Source organism: Pleurodeles waltl, chromosome 5, assembly GCF_031143425.1.
Source record: "Pleurodeles waltl isolate 20211129_DDA chromosome 5, aPleWal1.hap1.20221129, whole genome shotgun sequence".
Lineage (NCBI taxonomy): Eukaryota > Metazoa > Chordata > Amphibia > Caudata > Salamandridae > Pleurodeles > Pleurodeles waltl.
This window is the reverse complement of record NC_090444.1, coordinates 136763889-136789793: the sequence shown is the minus strand read 5'-3', so window position 1 is coordinate 136789793 and position 25905 is coordinate 136763889. Positions and strand designations below refer to the sequence as shown.

At 41.9% G+C, this 25905-nt stretch overlaps 1 protein-coding gene across 2 annotated transcripts in view; it reads left to right on the top strand.

Moving 5' to 3' along the window:
* Positions 1 to 25905, top strand: part of GALNT14 (polypeptide N-acetylgalactosaminyltransferase 14) — a 1192033-nt gene that overhangs the window by 950136 nt on the left and 215992 nt on the right. For both annotated transcript variants that reach the window (XM_069233809.1, XM_069233810.1), the window contains exon 7: positions 6256 to 6343. In XM_069233809.1, coding sequence (XP_069089910.1) covers positions 6256 to 6343 — 88 coding nt within the window. The remainder of the gene's footprint in view (positions 1 to 6255; positions 6344 to 25905) is intronic.

The following is a 25905-nucleotide window of genomic DNA, read 5'->3' as shown; positions in this document are numbered from 1 at the left end:
AAAGCACATAGCAGCAATAAATAAATATACAAGGTTATATAAAAATATGTACAGTACATGTGATTAGATAAAAATAATACAAATAAATGCACTCCCAGAGGAATTAATACATTCTTGCTAAAACCATTATACTGATAAAAGTTTTCCTCTGACAATCCAACTTGCCCCAAGGAACTTGGTAATAGTAATCACTAACATCGGGCAAGTGTCTGATCTGAGAATTCGGAGGGCTGTGTTGGACCTGCAAACTCCCAGCAGTCTACAAGCTATGGGCCAGCCATTTCCTATGAGAGGAAACATATGCAGGGCAGACAAATAGGACATGAGGGAGGTTTTCAATGGGTGCTTTGCAAGCTGGGCAGATGGTTGTTTCTTCATGTGACCACCTACTGGTAAGTAATCTTAGTGGCAAGATGCCAATGCGGAGCTGGAAGTACAACTTCCTTTCTCTTGGCACTGTGATTATGTCCCAGAAAGCCTCGTATTTGCACGTCTCTTTTAGGTTGGCAAAATCACATAATAGTGTAGAGTGAAGTGCAACCCTCAGATCTTCAGAGTCTACCATATGCCAATACAATTTTTTGAGGTCGCTTTTTGAAGGAAAGGAGGTAGTATTTGGAGAATCCCAGAGTTCTCTAAGCCCAAGTGAATAAAGTAGCCCCTTGATGTGTCTAAGCCAGAGAATACTATGAGAATGGTCAGCTTCTAAATGACCTGCAGGGCTACAGTAAAGGGGGCAAGCTCTGGGGTTGTCCAAAGATTCTGCCAGTACAAAAGGGGACGTAGGGAGGCTTTGTGGCCAATGCATTTCAAGCCTAGGTCTTTAAACAGGGGGAACAGTGGAGTACTTGGCGGGAGGGACACAAGATTTCTTGGGAAATTATTTTCAGAAATCGTTATTTTTTTGGGCTTTGGCATAGCCCCACAGTTCAGCCCCATAAAGGGCTGAACTCACTACCTTGGCTTCATATATCTGGATTGCAGGGCGTATTGGTTTGGTATGCAAGCGGTTAAAATCCTCTATTAAAACCCCTGTTGCTTGCTTTAGTTTTAGTGCTTGCTTTGCAATATGTGATTTCCAAGACATTTGTTCAGTTAACATTATGCTCAGGTAACTAAATGTGCCCACCTTTTCAAGTGGGGTACCCTTGAGAATAAACTTTCCTCTGAAGGATCTGTGGGGATTGAGCGTCATCAGTTTCGTTTTAGAAGCATTGATTTTAAGCCCCCGCATGGAACAAAATTCCTCAAAGCACGTGAGGAGTTCATGTAATCTGCTTGGGGTCTTGGAAATCAGCAGTGTATCATCTGCAAAGAGCAAGACCTGAATATTCTGTGTGCCTAATGATGGTGCTTCAGCCTCCACTCTGAGTAGAGAGGGGACGATATCATTAATGTACAAAAAGTACAGGGTGGGGGCAAGGGTGCACCCTTGCTCTACACCCCTTGACACCTGGATTCTGTCAGTTAGCTGCCCCTTGTCATCCCACCTGACACATGTATAATTACCCTCATGGAGCCGAATTAATAGTACAAGAATGTGCTCGGGGATTGCCATTAGGGAAACGACTTCCCACAGCTGGTTACAGGTTACTAGGTCGAAAGCAAATTTCAAATCCCTTTGCCAATACAAAGAGTTTTCCAATATAAAAGCGAAAACCTAAGGGCTTGCTCAATGGTAGATATTTTTTTTACAAAAACCTGCCTGGAGGGTACTAAGGATGTCGTGTTCAGTCATCATGTCTTGAATATTGCTCAAAAAGCAGTGACAGAACACTTTCTGCATGCAATCTATTAAGCTATTTTCCCTATAATTACAGGGGAGGGCTCTGTCACCCTTTTTAAAATCGGGACAACAATGGCCCCCTTTCAGGACTCAGGGATTGGCACCCCAGATGCTATTGCATTTGCTATGATGGTGATATATGTTGACCAGATTGCAATATCGGTTAAGAATAGGTCTGCTGGAACACCATCCGAGCCAGGTGCCCTACCACGCTTTAGAGTACCTAAAGAATATGCTATGTCTGCTTGGGAGAACAGTTGGAGCATTGGAAGAGTGGATGTTAGAGTAATATTTGAGCAAGAGTCCTTATGTTCAGAAGTTGTACTATCATGGTCATTAGACTACAACCTACTAAAATGGTCTACCGTGTCCTTTGGAGCAATATGAGTTGTAATGCTAAATTTGCTGTTTCCTGGGCCGTGCGCTACTAGGGAACAGAGTGCAGTGTCACTAAACGATGCCCACCACTTGTCATCTTGTTCACGCTTGGCTTTGCAGATAGCTGATTTGTAAGACTTTGTAGCTGAGCGAATGGCGTTTACATCCTTAGATTTAATAGCTTGAATTAGATGCTTGTTTGAGGACCAGCACTCTTTGTTAAACCAGCGATACCTTCCCTAAAGGCTCTTGCTATCAGGAGCTATATCTACTGAGAAGTGGGCTGCAATACCCTTGAAGCATGAGATGTGAGTTACCCTTATTTCCTCGTTGGGGAGAGAAGGAGTCCTTGTAGCCCCTTTCCTTGCAGAATATTCATAGGTCCAGAATTGTATGTAACAGTTGGTGTCTGAGGTACCCTTTTTATGTCCCGGTACCATGGTTCCAGAAGGTGGGAGAAGCTTCTAGACAGTGGCTTTGAAGTGCATTTCATTTCCCACCCGCACTGTTTATTAAATACAATAAGGAGCCCCAATGCTATCCTATAAGTACATGGTTTTCTGCTCCTACATTGGACTTTTATTTACATTAAACAGGTCAATTGAGTACAAGCCACTTTTACCAGCATTTTAGCAATAGCTAGCATTGGTAAAGTGCACGGGGTCCTAAGGCTAAAAAAAAAAGAAAATCAGAAAAAAGTAAAGGGTAAACGCAAAAAGTTTTGGGGTGGCCCTGCAGAGGGGGCCTTGTTCAACAATCACAGACTTTTCATAATTTCACTATGGGCATTTTAGTATTTATCATATTAAAAAGGACGGTTTAGGCCTAGTGAAAGTTTTATTTTTGGCAGCTCGAAATGGCAGTTTAAAACTGCACTACAGGCTGCAATGGCACACCTACGAGATATTTTAAAGAACTACTTTAGGGGTAGGCAAAATGTGTGCTGCAAGCCCACTAGTAGCATTAAATTTACATGCCCTGGGTAAATTTAGTACCCCTTTACTAGGGACTTACAAGTAAATTAGATGTTTCAAACAAGTGTAAGCCAATTTTACCATGTTTAAAAGAGATTGCACCGGCACGTTTAGCACTGGTTAGGATTTGTAATGGGTTCAGAGTGCTAAAGCCAACAAAAAAGAATTCAACGAAACAGAAGGAGGGAAGGTAAAACGTTTGGTGGGGGCGTACATGCCAGGCTCTCAGGTCCAACATTAAGGTACCAATTTAACATTAGCTCTCTTAACATTAGATCCAACACCTCTTCTCTTGTGGAAAGCAAATTTGAGGTATGAACAAGAGACCAAGTAAGTATGTGGATAACTGTGAATTTAAATGTTCATTACAAAATAGTTGATTTGTGTATGAAGATATTAATATTTAATGTAGGCTTATATCATTGATGATAGGGCTCTTGTTATGATTATGAGGTGTAATGCTATGTTGTAGCATATCCCCTATATTATAGGATATGATTGCCCTTTATGCCTTCTTTAATGCTATGAAAGGGTTTTGCAGTGGTAAATGTGGATGTCCATGTGGCTTTGTCATTGATATAATTTGTTATATGATAATGTGCATACAAAAATGTACTATGGACAGTGTGAAAACATGTAATGCTTGGGCTAAAGTCTGAGAGACATTAAAGTGTTGACTAAGAAAGTACCTTATAATCTAAAATTGCTTTCTTCATAGGTTTTGTTTCTTAGGCTCTATTGCATCCTGCCAACCAGAGTCACATTTTAGTTACTTTTTCAGGTGTTTCCATTTGTTCTAAGCATGACTGTCTCTTATTTCGTTTGAGGCAAGCCTGATGGCACTGATTGGAAAGAGGGAGTTTCACAACAGTGACTGGTTTATGTTTTAAATTTCCACCATATTTAAGAGTGAAATGGTGTACATATTCCCCTGCTTTTCCTTGTGGTAGGGTAAGAATTCACTCCCTGGAATCTCTTTCTTTTGCCAAGGTCATGTTTTCTGCCTGCTGCCATGGCAAAGGCTGGGAGTAGTGTGTAGCTCTACCACACCCAATACCATGACTCCTTTAGTAATATTTCTTCCCCCTTTGTCCATGGGCTTCTGGGTAGATTTTTCCAAACCCTCAAATTGACCAAGTGTGGGAATGGTGTGTACCCAACCGCCTTGCTTAAACTAAGGTGAGGCGTATTACTCCTCTCACCCTTGTGAAAGAGGGGTACATTTCTCTACCCTGGGTTTACTCATGGCACCAGGGATAATTCCTCCCTGTCTTTTTTCACAGCTGTGAAACATGTGACCTTAATAAGATGTGAAAACTGCTCTCAGACCAGGGACAGTGGCCTGATGGTAAACATGTGTTTTCTTTTTCTGGCAGTTGGAGAAGGCCCAGGAACTTCATTAACCGTAAAGGGGCCTGCCCGTCACAAGCACGTTAAGGGCCATATGTACAAACACATTTTCCCATTGACACAGAATGGGAAAAACCCTTTGCTACATCTGGCCCTAATTGACCTGGAAAAGTCCATCCTTTGTTCCCATAGTTATTCTGGTACAAACATAATTGAGAGCAAAACTACCCCGTAACCATTTATGAGGGATCACAGAGGAGGGCAATGCTTATTACCCAGGCCACACCTCTGGTTGTGCACACAGGCTATGCATAAGGGGAGACGGGTCTCTTCATCTTGGATTCTGGGAATAAGGTTCACTGTGGTATTGTTTGCAGTAGGGTAAACAGGATTTGTGACAAAAAGGGGATAGGGTTGCTCCTAGGAACATTTACCTCATTGGTTGGGGAAAATCCTGGAGTCAATCCTGCTCACTAACTGGTGTCATGCATAAATGCAGCAGGCAGCTTCCTCAGAGCACTTTCTTTAACCGTGGAAGAACTGAAAAAGGGTGGCACCTGTTGTTTGAGACTTGTGAGGAGACCACTTGGACCTGGGACAAGAAGTGGACTTAAAGGGTCTATTAACCAACCTGTTATATGGCTATAGGGGCACGACAGGGTGCAAGAGGCATTTTTTCAATGAAGTGCCCAGACAATCAGAAGCAACTCAGCTAGAACTGCCTCTGCCTGACACTCTGAGGGTCTCCATGTGCCACCCCGAGGTCCTGGAGGCTTTAGAACTGTACTTCTGTGGTTGCTTGGGCAGTAGAAGAAAATTTAGAAACTTTTAAAAACGTTAGTCCTAGAGTTTCAGCTGAATTGGCTGGAAAAGTATCCAACTGGCAGCTCCATAATGTTGGATTGGGTTTCCACTTTGTTCTGCAAAATGATCAACTCCCAAGTCCCTTGAGAAAACTAAGTCCCATTCTGTGTTGTGTTTTAGAATGTTTTCAGAATTAAATGTTGAAAGCTCCAGAGAACCCACAGGACTTCAGGTATCCATTCTTTAGTTCAATATTGATGGCTACAGTTTCAGTGAAAATACGTTCAGGGGGTTTATCTTCTGGAAAAGTGACAAATTCCCAATATGCAGTGGTAAATATAAGACATGTCAATGCCTTTCCTCACAAAAAGTGACAAAGTCCCTTCTGATGTGCAAACGGAAATGTTTTCAAATTTTCCTACTTCTGAACTTTTAGCAGCACTATTCACTTTGTTTATTCAACCCTGGTTCCATCACAGTCAACATCAGACTGCCCATAGGAGCCAGTCCATTGCAACCATTGACTACATTTGGAACTTTTCAGCACTATTTGAACTTACATTTTTAAAGAAATCCTACCTTAGGATATTGGATTTTTGTCAATTACTTATTCATTTTTCCATGGCAGTTGGGCCCCTGTGTTGTATCATTGACATTTTAAATGTTTTGGTAATTCTAATGCTTTAAATAATGTTTCAAGTTAAGCCTGTATACTCTCTGCAATAGCTACCAGGAGTTAAGCTTATGTTTTTATTATTGAAGCCTTTCACTGGACTTAACAGGTTAGTAACATTATTAGTTGTGGTGGAGTACTATCCACCCCAATCGTTAATTCCTTTTCTTACAGTCCCTCTAATGTATCTTGTTAGTCTACCAGTAATAGATGATAATAATAGATGCTGTTCTGAATGCATAAGCATACTAATTCTCACACATTTTATGTTGTTGTTTCTTTTATTTCAGAATCCATCTCGAGTGGTTAGCCCTGTGATTGACATTATTAACTTGGACACATTTGCTTATATTGCAGCTTCATCAGACCTGAGGGGAGGTGAGTGTGGGGCCATGGGGAATAGGTGTTATTTAACATGTGATTAGCTGAGAAAGCATCACACTTTGAATGTGCTTCCATGCTTCATGTGTTGCTATGCTTCCACAAACTAACATGTTTAAATCTTATACGCAACATACGTGAAACCCCGGCTTTTCCATCTGCCAAACTCAAAATGAGGCCTTTGTCATTTGTTTGATTTGAAAATCCTCTCCACGCAGATTTAAGCTGAAGCTGTAGTCACTGCCATTGAATTATAGATTGGGTAATGAAAGCAGATTGGTTCCACTAATGCTCTGGAACTTTTACATTTTCTGGTTAAAAACCTTCTGAGTCTCAACACAGAAAATGACTTTATTGCTTTTCCAGAGGTAAGGAGTTCTCTGCCCAGGACAAAGCTGAAATTAAATCCAGTGCTGTGAAACTGCCTGTGAAATACTTTTGTGATGGATACCACAGAGAATCTGGAGCACTGGAACTAAAGTCTTTCAGGAGTTCCAGACTTTCCTTTTGTTCCATGCAACCACAAGAGTACACTTTTAAGGCCCCTAGTTTCTCAGGGGAGGCAATGTAGAGACTTTCAGGGTATCAGGCAGAGGCCAGTCCAAGTACAGCTGCCATTACTCAGCTAGGCACTTTGAAAAAACAGTTTTTTGGGGGTCTGTTGTATGCCTGGAGCAACAAAGGAGGTCAGCAAGAGGACCCTTGAAGTCCACTTCTTTGTCTTGGGTGCAAGAAAGAGCAAGCCAGTCCTTTTGGCTCCTCCTGGGTCACAGACAGCAGGTCTTGTCTTCTTCTTTTCTTCCACAGATCCAGAAAGTGTTCTTATTGGGTGCCTTGGGATGCCACATTGGTGCCTAGCTAGTGTATTGAGGAGGGTTCCCGGATGCTCCCTAACCAATGAGGTAAACGTTTCCAGGGGAAACCCTACCAAGGTTTCAGTGGTTCCTGTTTGTATTACTGCACACGTCCTAAAGGCCATGTGTCATGCAATTTTCAAGATGGCAAATGTTTTCAGTCAAATTAAACTTGGGCTCTGGGTGTTGTGGGTGTATCAGGAAGTGCACTTTGGTAATCACTAGTATTCCCATATCTAACACTAAAACTCAGTTTGAAGTCAGCTCTGTACCCACGACAAACTCAGAGGCAAACGTCAGCTAGGACAAATGCAGGGTCCTACAGCACCCAGACAAGAAACACACAAGAATTGTCTTGATATCCTGTTTTCTTCCTTTCAGCTGTGTCAAAGTGTTAGATGTGGCTCACACAGACCTGCCAGGTAGAATTCGACACTGTCGTGTCAACAGGATACCACTACCACAAAGAATGTGCAGAGCTCAGAGGTGTAATCTCTGCCCATTCTGACCAACCTTTTGTGTAGCTCCCAGAAGGAATTTCATACCTTGTTCACACATTATTCAGGACTGAGCTCAGGCTGGTATTTGGCAGACACTAATGATAATTAGCCTTTGGAAAGCTCAGGTAGGTAAAGAGTAACTTTCTAAAAGTTACTTTTCATTAATATTTATTAAACATCTAACTTCACCATTGAATTTGATTTTTAAATACCTATTAAAAATTGTGGTTTAATTATTTTCTAGCTTGTCTCCTTCCCGAGCTAGCGATCTTGGCACTTTATTCTGTACCCTTGTTTTCTACATGGCACAGCTAGGTCGGCCAGAGTGAAAATAGCTTTTTTGGCCTTGTCGCTTAGGGCCCAATTGGCGGTCCTAGGATCGCCAGACTCAAGGTGTCGGTTGGACCAGCATGGCTGTTGTGGTCCAATCCCCACATTAAGAGGTTGGAGAGCAGACCCGCCAACCTACCGCTGTCCCCGCCAGGATTCTATATTGCAACGGGCTGATGGCGGTGCCGGTTGTAATCAGCCATGGCAGCCCTGAACTCAGTGCTGCCTTTCTGATCACAACCTTGCTCTCCCCCAGCCTATTCATGGCAATTCCACAGCCATGAATAGGCTGGTGGAGAACAAATGCAGGGAGCCACGAGGGGCCCCTGCACTGCCCATGGCATGGGCAGTGCAGGTGTTCCCCTACCTGGCACCCTTGAAATGCGCACCGTCTGTCAAACTCGTAATCATACCCCTAGTGACATGGTAATATTAATTTTCTACTTGTCCTACTTTTAAATGACTTATGGACTACAAGGCTTATATAGGGGTGACTTACTGATATTCAAAAGTGAGGTTTTCACTTGTCAATAAGGGTTATTGTGACAGGCCACCCTGCAGGTTTTCATCTGCAAGAGTCAGGCTACACAGGATATGCAAGTGGCCATGTTTCCACTGCCATCTTATTGGATGGCACAATGGGTGCTGCAGTCTATAAGTGTCATTTAACGTTTTTGTAGTTTTGCGCTCCAAGACATAATATTGTGGTAAAAAATATTGTTGCGAAAAATATTGGACTTGGTTACAAAGGTGTTGGTCTTACCACTGCCACATAACAACCCTGGCGATCCGACCACCAGCTGCACCAGGGTCTTGGATCCCGGCAGTCTGGCAGTGGCAGAGATCCTAATCCACCAGGGTTACGACCTCGTTCTCCGCCAGCCTTTTCATGGTGGTAACACTGCCATGAAAAGGCTGGTGGAGAACTGGTGCAAGGGGGCCACGGGGGCCCCTGCACTGCCTATGCACTTGACATGGGCAGTACAGGGACCCCCCTGCCCAGCACCATTGTAATGTTCTCTGGCTGCAGGTGACAGCATTGCTGCTGGCTTGATTACAAGCCGGAGACAGTGCTATAGCCTGTTTCCCACTGTTTCCCACTGGGCCAGCAGGTGGAAACTTAGGTTTACGCCTACCGACCTAGCAGGAAATGCTTAATAACTCAAGTGGGGAGGTCGCTGCATATGCGGTGGCCACCCTGTTGGGTGTTTGGCGGACAGGGTTTTTCATCAGCCAAACTTGTAATGACCCCCAAAGTGTCTAAACATCGTTTACCACAACTTTGTGTTTCTATACATATAATAGAAATGAAAAAAAATATTGACATGAAAAAAAAAATTATTATATTTAAAAAAATATGAAAAACTTTTTAAAATAAGAGTATTTATAATCACATTCAATGAGACAACTTCAACATTTTAAAATAAGTATCAAATTATTTTAATAAAATTAATAACTATAAAACAAATTTTAAAACAAAAAGTATTCCACAGAAAACATTTCGAAAACACATACCATTGAAGCAATTAGGAATTCAAATAAAATATATAATTAACATAATAGTACTCCAGTAAAATTATATTTATCAGTTAATCAATTACAGATTATTAATCATTTATATGAAACATTCTATAACTTTAATGTTTTCCCACTATATTCCTCTACAGACAAAAGCAATATAAAAAATGCATTCGTAATAAACATAGAAAAATGTTTAGAAAATAAGGAAATACAACACTTCAAAAACAAATACTAATTTTAAAATCAAGTAATTAATCTTAAATTTGTATTTAATTAGCATAAAAATAAATTAATATTCAATTCAAATATATTTTATATAACATGCAACCCTGTTTCCCTCCAAAACCAACAACCCTCTACACACAAATAACTTACTATTACTAATATTTAAATTTAAAAATATGTTATTAACACATTATTGGAAATAATTATACTATCACAATTACAAATATTTATTTAATAACTAATCAATAAAAATGATTTGCAGTTTATTTTAATTATTTCAAAATAAATAATGTCCCATCCCATTCCACCACAGAACTAACGAGCCACTGTTGCACAATAGATTACCATTTAAATGTTAAAAGAAACTAGTAAAGCACTTAAAATTAAAAAAGGGTATTTGTAATTATACCAAAAATATTAACACCTAAAATTAATATATTAAACAAAATATATTCAGTGAATTAAAAAACTATATTTTTTCAGTTATATTAAAAAGGATTTTAAAAACAGCAATATCCTTTAAAGTATGTACCAAAAAGACAACTCACTACACACATATAACTTACGATTATTAATATTTAAATTTAAAAATAAGTTATTATTAACTCATTATGGTAAAAATCCATTACCACTATTGAAAATATTTACTTAATTATTAATCATTGAATACTTTTTACAGTTAAAATTAAATTATTTTAAATAAATTAATGCCCCATCCTATTCCACCACAAACCCAACAACCCAATACCGAACTATAGTTTACTATTTAAATGTCAAAATGAATTAGTAAAGAACTTAAAATTATAAAACATTTGTTATAACAAATTGATAACAATTATGCTAAGAATGCTAATGTCTAAAATGAATAATTTAATAAAACATTGACTTAAGTAAAAAACCCAATGTTTTCAACTTTATTAAAAAGGACATTAAAAACAGCAATATTATTGAAACTATGTGACAAAAAACAATATTTTTAACAATGATATTTCTACCCTCAATATTTTGTTATTAACATATTTTGCTTAACGTTAGATATATCCATTGGTATCTTAAACTCAATATTTTGTCAAGACATTTACCTGCTATTGTTCTCAATATATTTTCCTAAGACGTGTGAGCTGCACAGAAGTAAAACAACGAACAAACGGCTAAGTGCAGTCCTCTATTGTGGACTGGAAAGACAGTAGACATGTTCTGTTACAATAATCCAATTTGTGTTGAAAACAGAATGTATGAAAAGTCTAGGTATAAGCAGATTGGGAACAATATATTAAGAAATAAAGACCAGCTAAGGCAATGTAGTTGCAGGGAGCCACTATTCTGAGGAGGACTAACAAGAAAATAAGAAACTGTGCAATATAACACAGGAAGTCATTGCTGGCTGCTGGCATAGACATATCATTCTGTCTAAAAGTAAGTATCTGTCAATGTACTTGGGATCATTGAAAATCTTGTTGTCAGCTAACTCTGTCTTGGAATTGGGTGATTGTTTCATATGTGCCTCACTCATTTCAGTTGTTCATGATGGGTGGTACTCATTGGCTTTTGAGATTGACATGAGGTGCAGAATAAAGCAAAAAAGTACCCTTTCACTTTCTACCTTGTCCAAAAAGTCCTTGTGACTTGTGTTTCCAAGGGCTCACTCTGCAAACCTCACTTAAATAGAAGTGAACCTCATTAAACTCTACAACAAGAGCTAGTCATCCTAAGTCGGCCAGGATGCAACTGACCAAACTTAATAAGCTTCCACACAAAAGGAACTTGCAACATAAATAAACATTCTATCCCTGTTAGACCTGACATCCTTCGGGTGTTCTTCCCTCAACTTTTTGCCTGTCTCCCTCCATTTCATTTTTGCTGGTTTTAGGACTCCACACTTTACCATTGTTGACCACTGCTAAAGTGCTTGTGCTTGTGCTCTCTCCCCTAAACATGGTTACCCAACTGTCATAATTATTTTACTTATAGGTCCCTAGTAAAGTGTACTATATGTGCCCAGGGCCTGTAAATTAAATGCTATTTGTGGGACTTCAGCACACACATAAGTAGCCCCTTACCCATGTCTCAGGCCTGCCATTGCAAGGCCTGTATGTGCAGTTTCACTATCACTTCAGCTTGGTATTTAAAACTACTTGCCAAGTCATAATCTCCCTTTTAATTAAAAATGAGTCACCCCAAAGTTTTACATGTACTGGTAGTGAAAAACACCATAAGTCATTTTCACCATTGTGAAGCCCGCTCCTCTCATAGGCCAGCATTGGAAATTCCCTTACATAACTTTAAGTGGTATTTGTTGATCTGAAAGGAGTGGCATTGTCATATTTGGTATGGTTGGAATGGAAGTGAGAAATTCTGCTTAGTGGTGAAGTTGGATTTAACATTACTATTTTAGATAACACACTTTTAGAAAGTAGGTATTCCTCTGCACTTACTGCTGTCTGTGCCTTACAGCCTGTCTCCAATCCACGCCTGGCCTGTGCTGATTGAATGCTCCCCTTGTGCATTCCACCCAGACAGCCATAAACACAGCACACTCAGCTGCATACTGATGGGTCTTACTGGGCAGAAAGGCTGAAGAGGCTCTCACACTTCAAAGGCTAGTGGCCTGACCTCACACCAAGGACTGATAACACCCCACAGATCTCCTGGCAGACAGGACTGGGTTGAAAAGGGAACTTGTGTACTTCAAAACAACTCTTTGACCCCCATCACATCAGACACTTCTGGACCTACAAATGGGCATCGTCAGGACTGCAGTGCTGACCAAAGGAATCATCTGGACTGCTTTTCTGGAAGTACTGCTCTCCTCATTCTTTATTTCCCTGCTGCCTTCTGCTCCCTAACTCTGCTGAAAGGACTTTGCCTTCCCCGACAAGTGATCTCCGAGGCCTTCTCACTTTGTTTCCTGTTAAGAAGTCTTAAGGCCATCAAAGACTTCACCTAAGGGACAAAATCCACAGCACCGGAAAAATCGATGCAACTCCTGCAGAATCAACATTGCCACTTTCTCGTGGCTGAAAAACAGACATAGTGCCTACCGAATCGATGCAGCACTTTTACATTTTCCACACATCATCTCTGGGCGTCTATTTGTCACTGCACTTCTGTAAGGAACAGAGGCTGCATGACCAGAAATTGACATATCGCCCTTTTTGGGAGGAAAGAATCAATGCATCATCTCTGCCCTGCCAGAAAAATCGATGCATTGCTTTAGTTCCTGATGCCTCACCCCCTCTGTTGCCCACAGCGCCATTATTTTTGAGGCATCCCAAGTACTTTGTGCTACATCCATTGATTCCTATGGATTAAGACAGTGGTCTCCAACCTTTCCTATAGTAAGAGCTACTTTTGCTCGAACGAAGTCCTTGCAAGCTACTAGAAACGTTTAGCACTGTAAAATAGTAATCACATATATTAACATTATACTATGGGCACCATAAGCAGGATTATCAGTAGCAACCACACAATAATTTCAGGTGTGATTACCAGCAGACACACCAGGAAAAAGTCCATCCGTATTAAGTGCCTCCACCTAACTAATGAAATGCCAGCCAGAGCATGAGGGGTCCCCTAGCACAAAGGACAAATTGTTTTCTAACTGTAAGTGAAGAGAGATGGACACGAGGCAGATCCCACAGGGCGGCACAGTACGTGTTTGAGTCTTATTATGACACCTGGTCATTGGTTTTCCAACCTACTATAAGCGTCTTGAGATGATCAGTGCCACCTTTTTTAATATGCACAGCAAGTGGTACTGTGCTCTACTCTAGCTCTGAGAGCTACTTCAAGGGTTCTGGTAAGCTACCAGTAGCTCCCGAGCTACTCGTTGGAGACCCCTGGATTAAGACTACTTAAAGTGCAAAAAGTGATATCATGACTTGTGCATATTGGATGTTTGTTGTTTTGGTCTTAATTTATTCAGATGAATAATATCTATTTTTCTAAACTGGTGTGGAGTACTTTTTGTAGTGTTTTCACTGTGTTACTGTCTGAGTTATTGCACAAACAATTTTTCACATTGCCTTCTAAGTTAACCCTGCCTGCTCTGTGCCATGCTTCCGGAGGGTGAGCACAGGATAATTTAGGTTGCATTGTGTTTTACCCTGACTAGGATTGTGATTCCTATTTGGACAGTGCGTATACCTCTGCCAACTAGAGACCCAATTTCTAACAATCCCAAATGGAAAGACCAAGGACAACAACAGCTTCGAATATAACATGTTGAAGATTACAAACATATATCCAGATGCATTACTTACAGAAATCCTTCCTCCTCCCACTGTCCAACAACGATCTGACTCCAGTGCAGCAAAATGTTCACGTGTGAATAGCAGTCAACTACTTATCGGTCATCTGGGATCTAATTACGCACCATTTCTGAAAATATACTCAGCATTAATCGTGTCCATCACTCCATCTTTCCAGTATACTTGTACCCTTTGGCATCTGTATGGCAGCTGCAAGTACCACCAAATATATTCTTTTATTACCTTACCTTGTTAGAGCCAGTGATGGAAACCAATTCCCATACATAAGAGGACACCAAATGACATTACTCTGTTGGGGTCAGCAGAGAGGTGGACTAGACCTTGTGGAGTGCTACAAGTTCTGCTATAAGAGACTACAGTTACCATAATCTTCAATGCCCGGAGGTGCTGCAACGACAGGGGAGGTGGTGGGGTCACCAAAACCAACAAGCACCAAGCAATCCCAGGCCTCCCACAGCACAGGATGTGTGCGTGATGCACTCGAGCGCAGGCTGGGCCCATCTGCACCTGTCCTTCCCGAAATGAGGATAGGCCCCACCTTTTGATTTTGGTACTGATGTTTAAACGGGTAAGAACGCCCACATTGTTTATTTAAATTGTTGCACATTTGGAGTACCCTGTTTGACTACAAGTAAACACATATGGGCAAGCAGAAGCATGCAAAAAACTCTGGAGGGAAAGGGGTAAAGCAAGTGGAAACCACCAACACTATAAGAAGTTCTCTAACTAATGCAATGGGCATATTGAATACCGAAATTGTTAACATGGAGGAAAGGCTGACTGCAACAAAGACTGCCTTACGTAGCGGTATGAATGTCAATGAAGAAATTGTGTCATTAGAAGTGGGGCCTAGCACTTTATGTGATAGTATGCCAAAAAGCAAACTGATCATGATCAGCCATCTTTTGTCTCAAATATTCCCCTCCAGATAACTGAACTTTTTCAAAACAGCGAGCTGACTTCCCCTGTGGCAAAGAAAAGTTGCCAATAGTTGGTGCCTTTGGCTGCCAAATTAAAGAAACATTGAGGCATTGCTAGGGCCAGCGGGAAGGGTAATGGTATTAAAGGACTTTACAGTGAGAATGACTTTACCCTTTCTAAAAATCTGGAAACAATATTGAAAAGGTTAATGCCATGTTGGCCAACCTTCAAAGAAAGCTTAAATTAAAGAGACAAAAGAAAGCGTCTCCGCACTGGAGACATCTGTGTGTGACTTACTAGCCTGATAGAAGAATACTGATCAACCCCAAACTAATTCACTATCCATCCCAACGCCCAACTCCGATCTCATGGGCCTAGGAATAAAGTCCAATCCACTGCTGGCCCATCTAACCACAAAATACCCAGGACCTCTTCTACAGAAAGCCTCAAATGGCACTTAGTCCTTGCCTTACCCCTGAGGAAGCAGCACTTGCAGCACCTGCGTACCATGAAGGAGATTTCTACACGAAGCCTATGGGGTCCATTCCAGACTCTGCATCTTTTACCAAGCGCTACCCCATATGTTAAGATGGTAGATTGGATATCAAACAGATTTGCAACATTCTAATGGTGAGAAGGGTAAATAGGGTTGGTCCTACTAGAAAATCAGCTCAGGGGGACTGCATTGTTGTAAACGTTCACTCCAAAGGTGGTTAAAACTCTCCTTTCTGACCTTGGTTATAGGCAACACCTTAGATGTAATCTCCGTGGGGAAATCACAGCTGTACCTCCTGGTTTCTTCTTCAAACCCCCTCTGTTCGATATTACTCACAACAAATGTGGCCATACACACCCACATCTAATCCTAGAACATATAAATCTATCCCAAAATCTAATAGATTTACACCACTTTGAATTTGCGATGAACAGGACTGACAACAGGGCTCTCTTGACTCTGAACCAAATGTTATACCAAACAAAGCTTTAAAATCCATACTGGTGGAAAAAATTGAAACATTTAATGCTAGTAATAGAAGCGTAAAACTAATTATTAGATCATGTAATATTGCTGGCGTCAAAAATAAATTGGGGATAATAGATTGGTTGAATATGAATAAAACAGCTCAAACTAGTATACTTACAAGAAACATGGCAGGTGGAAAACTTTCATGTCAAAGGATACACATCTATCATTACCCCAGATATTCCTTCAAAAACTGGAAGGGCGAGGGGATGTGTAGCTCCATTTATATCTACCACTGCCCCTCTTACTTTAAAAAAAGTCTTATACCAGCTCACTTTACTTTCGTTTTTTTCTCCACCAGACTCATGAGAAATTGAATATTATTTTAATACATTTTTACAATAGCTTACTTAATAATACTAGGAACCGGGTTACTGTGGACCTTTCAAGGACCTTCCAAGGAAGCTGGAAGCCTTGGTGAGTTACATTACGGATTATTGTATCTACATGTGTATAGGGAATTTTGAAAAAAATAAATGTGATGCTGCAACTGCAATGAATTGTGAGTATATGAGAGAAACCAGGGAGAATCTGCCTTCATTCCCACATTACTCTATATGGGGAGGCAATAAATGAAAATATTTTTAGATATAACCTAGAGCTGTTTGAACTTTGCCATAATACAGAAGGTACATTAATTCCAACTTTTCAAGGAAATGGCTATAATTCAACCATTGACCACATCTTGGTCTGTTAAAATGGTTTGGGCCTGATGGAATTTTCTGAGGTTGACCTGAGCCCCTTTAGTGATCACTGCCCTCTGCTGGTTGCTTTTGATATCAAGGCCAATCGTACTAACTAATGGCCTGCAACTCGCAGCCCATATTGAATTTCAGGGTAACCATGCTATAAGCCTTAGGTGGACAAGCATAAATGGAACTGCCCTCTTAAAAAGAGTTATAAAAGACAATCCCAGTGATTTTATCACCTGTTCTGAATGTAAAACTTCCCACGCCTACTTATAGCTTCCTTGTGTAAAATAATAGCTGCAATTGCTGGAAATTTTAGATCTATTAGCAAGGCTATTGACAAAAAGAACATTTGCTCCTTTGACCATCATTGCTCTTGTGTGAACCTGAACCTGATGAAAGCTCTTCAGGCCTCATCTAGAAACAGGAATGAGATTATAACCCCGAGAGGTATCTATAAATAAATATTGGAAACAAGCATTGGCAAAGACAATAGGTCTCACTTATACAAGAGCTACTGGCTTTGCCAATGTGTTTTTGCAATGTTGGACACCAGTGTGGCTGCTATTTTGAAATAATGCTTGGTGAAATCAAACCCAAGTGGGAAAAACGAAATGTGCAGGACTACTTTTACCAATATGCACTGGCTGTGAACTCACTAGAGGCCCACTATATGGAAGTATTTAATGGATGATCATAGGCCTGCAATTAATTTTGATGGTTTGCCTCGCATTTGGCCTGTGATCAAGGACAGTGATGTCCGAAATGCGTTTGGCCTAAAGAGAAGGATTTCTTGGTTTGTTAACAGTTTTGCTGCATTTCAAAATAAAATGAATGGAACCTGTTGGAGTGTGCTTTTGTTTTGGACAATTCTCTCTCTCTCTCTCTCTCTCTCTCTATATATATATATATATATATATATATATATATATACACTTATATGCATATATATATGTATATATACGTATATATATATATACATTTATTCTCTGAAAAACCCAAAGGTTACAGGAACATTATGGTTAGGCTCACATTCTAAACATACAAAACCATAGAAATTACTAGTAAGTAACTATAACTGGTGCCCTAAGGTAACTGTAACTTGCGCCCTCACCATACACAGTTTTCTTATCAATAATGTGACCTCAAATGTTACAGTGACATTACCAGTGGTGCTATAAAAGATGTAATATCTTGGGTAATTAGCAGTGCATGGTCAGGGCAGTAATGTCACTTTAACCTTTGGCTTTTTACGTGGATTTCTATGTAGTTTTTAATCCTATTTCTTAACTATAATGTCCTTGAAGGCATTTTTCCTTGAGTTTCTATGTTTTTTTTAATGTAAAGTAATTTTGATTACTGTTCATTAATCCAACACCCGCTGCGCACGGTTGATGGCCATGGACAGCAGGGGTTTGCCTCAGGGCCTGCAGCAATCACTCTATAATCAGCCAACACTTTGCCATACATGGCCTTTGGCCTTTGGCCTTTGGCCAGGCCCTGCTGCCAACCCCCTAAAACCACCCAACCCCACACCATGCACAGCCTTTGGCAATGCGCAGCGAAGGATAACCACAGGTCCAGGCCTGTGGCCAAACCCCTAGAGCAACCCAACTCTGCGCCACGCAGAGGCCTTTATGCATGTCAATCCCCTTTAAGCTGAAAACCCCGCACCACACACAGCCAAAGGAGTTTGGAGCTTTGCAGGAGGCAACTATAAATATATTATATATATGTAGGAGGGGCACACAACCCCCCCTCTGGACCTAGGGACCACCACCTGAAATACAGCACAACATTAAATACATTTATGGGAGGCCTCCCAAACTCCTATGCTAAGGCAACTATAACTCGTACCCCAGCCATTATTTCATGAATGATTTAATTGCAAATGTTACAGTAAGATTATCAATGGTGTTCTAAAAAATGTCATCAGTGCAGTAATATCTGATGTAATTAGCAGTGCATGGTGAGGGCGTGAGTTATAGTTATCTTAGGGCATGAGCTACTTAAAATAGCTCTATAATAGCTGAATTTCTATGGTTTTGCACATTTAAAATGTGAACCTAACTATAATGTCTCTATATCTTTTATTTAGTGAATTTATACACTTTTTAAATTCTATTTCCTAACTATCACAGACCTGTAACCTTTGGTATTTTCAGTTAATTTCTCTGTTTTTTTAACATAAAGCAATTTTAATGACTATGGGGGTCATTCTGACTCCCGCCGGCCGCGGTATCTGCAGGGCCGGCGGGAGCCGCCAGAATACCGCTGCGCGGTCACAAGACCGCCGCGGGTATTCTGAGTTTCCCGCTGGGCTGGTGAGCGACCGCCAGAAGGCCGCCCGCCAGCCCAGCGGGAAACACCCTTCCACAAGGATGCCGGCTCCGAATGGAGCCGGCGGAGTGGAAGGGGTGCGACGGGTGCAGTTGCACCCGTCGCGATTTTCAGAAAATCATGGTGGGGCCCTGTTACGGGGGCCCCTGCAGTGCCCATGCCATTGGCATGGGCACTGCAGGGGCCCCCAGGGGCCCCACGACACCCCATACCGCCATCCTGTAACTGGCGGCCAAAACCGCCAGGAACAGGATGGCGGTATGGGGTCGGAATCCCCATGGCGGCGCAGGAGGATTCCCCAGGGCAGCGGAAAACCGGCGGTACAACGCCGGTTTTCCGTTTCTGACCGCGGCTCTACCGCTGCGGTCAGAATGCCCTTGGGAGCACCGTCAGCCTGTTGGCGGTGCTCCCGCGGTCCCCGGCCCTGGCGGTCCATGACCGCCAGGGTCGGAATGACCGTCTATATGTTAATCCACCATGTCCCATACCCACCTAAACCCTAAAAATATCTTACCCCCCAAAAAAACCCAGGCCCACCCTAAATCCTAAAAACACCTTAAAACCCAGAAACCCATACTAACTCTGAACCCAAAAAAATCCTTTACCACCCTAAACTCTACAAATACCCTTGCCACCCAAAAACACATACCTACCTAAAGCCCTAAAACTGCCTTTGCTTCCCATAAACCATACCCACCCCAAACCTTAAAAATGACAACAAAGTTTTAGGCAAGTCAATAAAGTTTTTTTCTATGGAAACTTGGTCCTAGCTATAGCTACCTATTGGTGACCACAGTAGGATATATATATAGATTACACAAAACCATAGGAATTCTGCAGCTATAGTTATGGTTATCTCAAATAACTATAACTTGTGCCTTAAGGTAACTATAATTTGTGCCCCCACCATGTACAGTTTTCTCATCAATAATTTTACTGCAAATGTTGCAGTGATATTATCAATGATGTCATAGAATATGTTATGACTGATGTAGATTGTGGAGTAATTAGCAGTGCATGGTGAGGGCGTAAGTTATAGTTACCTCAGGGCACGAGTTATAGATGCTTGAGATAACCATATTAACACAATCAACCCCCAGTAAGCCTTTGATTGGAGTAGGGTAGTTTGGGTTGGATTTGAGTGGGGTTGGTTGGATTGAAGTGAGGTGGGTTAGGTTGAAGTGGGGTGGACTGGATTGGAGTGGGATGGATTGGATTGGAGTGGAGTGGGGTGGATTGAACTGGGGTGGATTGGACTAGAGTGGGGTAGATTGGAGTGAGGTGCCTTGGAGTGGGGTGGGATGGAATGGAGTGTTATGGGGTGGATTGGGTGGGGTGGATTTCATTAGGGTGTGGTGAATTATATTGGAGTGTGGTAGAATGTACTGAGCTGGATTGGGGTGGATTGGACTGATATGGGGTGGATTGGATTGGATTGGATTGGAGTGGGGTGGATTGTGGTGGATTGGAGAGGGGGTGAATTGGGACGGAGTGGGATAGACTGGATTTGGGTGAGGTGGATTGGTTTGGAGTGGAGCGAATTGAAGTGGGCAAGATTGTTTTGGAATGGAGTGGGGCAGATTGGAGTTGGGCAGATTATTTGGATTGGAGTGGGGCACTGTGGATTGGATTGGATTGGAGTGGGGTGGATTGTGGTGGATTGGAGAGGGGGTGAATTGGGACGGAGTGGGATAGACTGGATTTGGGTGAGGTGGATTGGTTTGGAGTGGACCGAATTGAAGTGGGCAATATTGTTTTGGAATGAAGTGGGGCAGATTGGAGTTGGGCAGATTATTTGGATTGGAGTGGGGCACTTTAGAGTGAGGCACATTATTTGGAGTGGGGCAGTTTGTTTTGGAGTTGGTGGATTAAGGTGGATTGGGTTGGGGTGGAGTGGATTGGATTGGATTGCAGTGGCGTGGGGTGGATTGGATGAAAGTGGAGTGTATTGGAGTGGAGTGAGTTGGGATGGAGTGATGTGGATAGGAGTGAGGTGGGGAGTATTGGAGTTGGGTGTATTGGAGAGGAGTGGATTGTTTTGGATTGGAATAGGGCAGATTGGAGTGGAGTGGATCAGAGTGCGACAGATTGTTTTGGATTACAGTCAGGCGGACTGGAGTGGGGTGGATTGGAGTGGAGCTGATTGTTTTGGATTGGACTAGGGCAGATTGGAGTGGGGCAGTTTCAAGTGGGGCAGATTGTTGTGGATCAGAGTGGGGCAGATTAAACTGGGGCAGATTGGACTGGGGCAGATTGGGCACATTGTGTTGGATAAGAGTGGTGGGGCACATTAATTAAAGTTGGGCAGGTTGTTTTGGATTGGAGTGTAGCAGATTGCAGTGGGGCAGATTGATTTGGATTGGAGTGGGGTAGATTGGAATGTGGCAGATTGTTTTGAATTGGAGTGGGACAGACTGGAGTGAGGAAGATTCAAGTGGGGCAGATTGGTTTGGACTGAGTGGGGCAGATTGGAGCAAGGCAGATTGCTTTGGACTGGAGTAGGGCATATTGGTTTGGATTGGAGTGGGAGAGATTGTTTTGGAGTTGTCCAGGTTGTTTTGGAATAGAGTGGGGCAGATTGTTTTGGAGTTGTAGAGGTTGCTTTGGATTGGAGTGGGGTAGATTGTTTTAGATTAGAGTGGGGCAGATTGCAGTAGGGGAGATTGTTTTTGATTGGGGTGACCCAGATTGTTTTGGATTGGAGTGGGGCACATTAGATAGGGATGGGTTGGGGGGATTGGATTGGGTTGTGTTGAAGTGGATTGGATTGAGGTATGCAGTTTGAACTGAAGTGGGTGGCTTGGATTGAGTGGGGTGGATTGGCATTGATTTTAGTGGGGCAGATTGGAATTGGGTGGATTTGGCTGTACTGCACGATTATGTGTTGAAGCATAATTTCTGAAATTACACATAAGAAAGAAACAATGTTGCTTCGCAATATTTAGAACATATTTAGAGGATCATCATCCTCTGAGAACAGGGCCCATTAGCAAATGCAAAAAAAAAACATGCAGGCAGTGAGAAAAGAGGACTTGGCAAAAAACAAAACTTTGCAATTTTGTTTGTACTGCTGAGCACGTTTTTGCCAGTCACACGCCATCTGTTTGCAGGGCATTAGGGGCCACATGTACGATGCTTTTTGCTCATTGCAAACAGCTAATCTGGCTGTTTGCGACATGCAAAAAGCACTTCCCCATGAACAAAGCCAGTTTTGCGATTCAGTAAACTTTTTACCGAATTGCAAAACGGGATTGCGACTCGCAATTAGGAAGGGGTGTTCCCTTCCTAATTGCGGCTCACAGTCCCATGTATGATTGTTTTGTGACCACGAATGCGGTCACGAAACAATCGCAGTTAGCACCAGTGTCACACTGGTGCTAACACATTCACAAACGGGAAGGGGTCTCCACGGGACTCCTTCCCCTTTGTGAATGTCACTGATAAAAAAAATCCAGACCAGGCAGTGATCCTAAGGACCACTGCCTGCTCTGCAAAAATGAAACAAAAACGTTTCATTTTTTGTTTTTGTAATGCATCTCGTTTTCCTTTAAGGAAAACGGGCTGCATTACAAAAAAAACTAAAATACTTTATTTAAAAGCAGTCACAGACATGGTGGTTTGCTGCCTCCAGCAGGCCACCATCCCTGTGAGGGCCGCCATTCTCAAGGGGGTCGCAAATTGCGACCTACCTCATGAATAATCATGAGGTGGGCATTTGTGACCTCCTTGGGAGTCGCAAATAGTGTTAAGGACACTATCCTACGTTCGGATTTGCGAGTCGCAAATTGCGAGTCGCTCTGACTGGCAATTTGTGAGTCGCAAATCCGAAATTTCATACATTTAGCCCTAGATGTTAAAAAAGAACAAAATAGTACCTCAAGCATATTGGTAGCAGTGGAAGGGCACTGCTTAGGGTTGAATTAATCAGTGCTTGGTCCCTGCACCACAGAGAGGAATGGAAATGATGCTTGGCCTGCAGTGATGAATTACGGGGCCGTAAAGAACAGTGCCAAGTTAGCCAACAAATGTTAAGTAGCGGACAGGCTCCAAACCCTTTACTGTAAACAACAGTGTCTCGTAAGCAAGACACATGCCCTAGCACATGCACTCGCAGGCTCAACCCTAAAAAGGAAAATGGATTTGTAAGAAAGAGCATGGGCCAATTTAGACCAGGCAGCCACCATGAAAGACAGCACACTCTTTTGGAAAACTATTAATCAGCCATTCTTTAAGGACTCAATAGTGCCTAGGGTAGAGGCTCTTGTCCAACATGAGGAATGGCTAAGACACTACAGTGAGAATTTTAACCCTAACGATTATATTGTAGATCTACCCGCCATTGGGCTTTCATATTTATAATCATTTAACCTAGGAGAGGTAACCATTGCCCTAAAAAAGTCTTCTGGCCCTGAAAGGGGCCCAATTCATACTTTTAAATCATATGTCTCTCTCTGTCACCCAATGTCCCTCCTGAACTCAACTGCAGAATTAATGGGTAAAGCCCTCCTGGAGAAGATGGAGTCGTGGGTGTCCAAAAAAACATATACTAACGGACTCACAGTAGGGGTTCAGGAGGGACAGTGGTACTATGAATCAATGTGCTAACTTACATCTCATCATTAGCAAACATACGCTGGCTAAAGAGGGACGCATCCAACTATGTTTTACAGACCTGAGCAGCGCATTCAACATGGTGAATCATGCTAAGTTGTGGAGGATGTTGGCAAAGATGGGTCGCCCCAATAGATATTATTACATACTTATCACAATTGTATGCGATAGATATGGGCCAAGGTGGGAATGTATACCTCCCTTTATGGTCACACGTGGGATCCGAGAAGGTTGTGTCTTTGCCCCCCTTTTGTTTTTACTCTATATTAATGGGGTGGACAAGACATTGAAAAACGTGAAGGCCAATGTCCTTAAGGCTGTCGCTTCGACATACTCCCATTATCCAATACACAGCAAAGTGGTGTTGACCTCTAGAACCGCTAATGGGCTTCAGCATCTGATTGTTTTGAATTTGAGTGGGGCAAATTGGAGTAGGGCGGATTGGAGTTGGAAAGATTGTTTTGGATAAGAGTCAGGCAGATTGGAGCGGAGTGGATTAGAGTGGGGCAAATTGTTTTGGATTGGAGTGGGGCTGATTGTTTTTTATTAGAATGGGCCAGATTGAAGTGAGGCAGTTTCAAGTGGGGCAGATTGTTTTGGATGGGAGTGGGACAGATTAGAGTGGGATTGATTGGAGTGGAGTTTTGTCTCATATATGGAGGACAAAGATATGAAAATCAATCTAAAGAAAACTTTTACCATAGTGTGTGGGAAAAGCAGGGCCAAAAAGAGGATCCATCACATTAAGGGAGAGGAGCTAGCAGAAACCAAAAACTTTATATACCTAGGCATAACATTCTTCAGCAGTAGACACTAGGGGCTACAGTTGAAAGTTGGGGAACTGAAACCCCTAAGATTCTTAGAAGCCCTTTTCAGATTTGTATCCAAAATTGGGAATAACCTTATTAGAGAACTATTAAAAGTATACTAAAGCAACTGTCTATATAGTGCTAGCTATAGGGCCCCACTATGTGGTTTGGGAAACTCTTCTTCACTACAGATACAAGTGTATCTCTATCTAGGTAAACTCCTGGCAACTCCCAGCTCAACTTCCACCTACATTGTATACAAGGAACTGGCTGTACCCTACATAGAAGATAGTATTCAGATAAACCCGCCATTTCCTAGCACTATATGGAGTAAAACTGGCACTAAATTCACTAAAGAGATTATAACAGATTGTTTAATCCTTAAACAGACTGTTAAGGAGGTGGATGGAAATATTGGAAGTGAAATTTTAGAAGTGAGGATACTGCTAGTGTCTTACCTAATAGGAAGAAGGTATTGAAAGCTGTTCTTATTGGAAATAGAGAGGCCTAGAGGGAAAATAGAGAAAGTTTTAAGTCTACCCTGCCTAGTTATGGCTTAGGTCCCACACAAGAAGGAATTCACAGCTATCTGCTAATTGTAAGAAATACGCAACATAGATTTTATCTCACAAGATTACGTTTCGTCAGACTGCACTTTATGGTTGCTTTTCCTAAAATTGGAGTTTGGACCCAGCAGCTACGTGAATGTCGATGTGATGGCACACCCCACCAGTCAACCTTACACTTTACTCTTTTTTACAAGTTTTATAGAGATATGAAAAACAAATCCTACATCCGCTCCTATACCTGAAAAACGTATTTATTATCAGGATGCCTTCAAATGTATTTGTAAACTCGATAACGTGGACCTATGCAGTTTCTGTTTATATCTTAACTGCCATTGATAGGTTAAGGGCCAGATGTAGGTATATTCCAATTTGCGACTTGCAAATTGCGAGTCAGAGCGACTCGCAATTTGCGAGTCGCAAATTGGAATGTAGGATGTTCCTGACACCATCTGCGACTCGCAAGGGGATCGCAAAGGCCCACCTCATTAATATTAATGAGGTGGGTCGCAATTTGCGACCCCCCTTGAGACTCGCGGCACTCACAGGGATGGTGGCCTGCTGGAGACAGCAGACCACCATGTCTGTGACTGCTTTTAAATAAAGCAGTTTTTTTTTGTTGTAATGCAGCCCGTTTTCCTTAAAGGAAAACGAGATGCATTACAAAACTAAAAAATTAAAGTTTTTGTTTCATTTTTTAAGAGCAGGCAGTGGTCCATAGGTCCACTGCCTGCTCTGGAAAAATGTTTTTAATGCCATTCACAAAGGGGAAGGGGTCCCATCGGGACCCGAATGGGTTAGCACCCATTTGAAATGGGTGCTAACTGCGATTGGTTTGCGACCGCGTTCGCGATCACAAAGCAATCTGGCATTGCACTGCGAGTCGCAATTAGGAAGG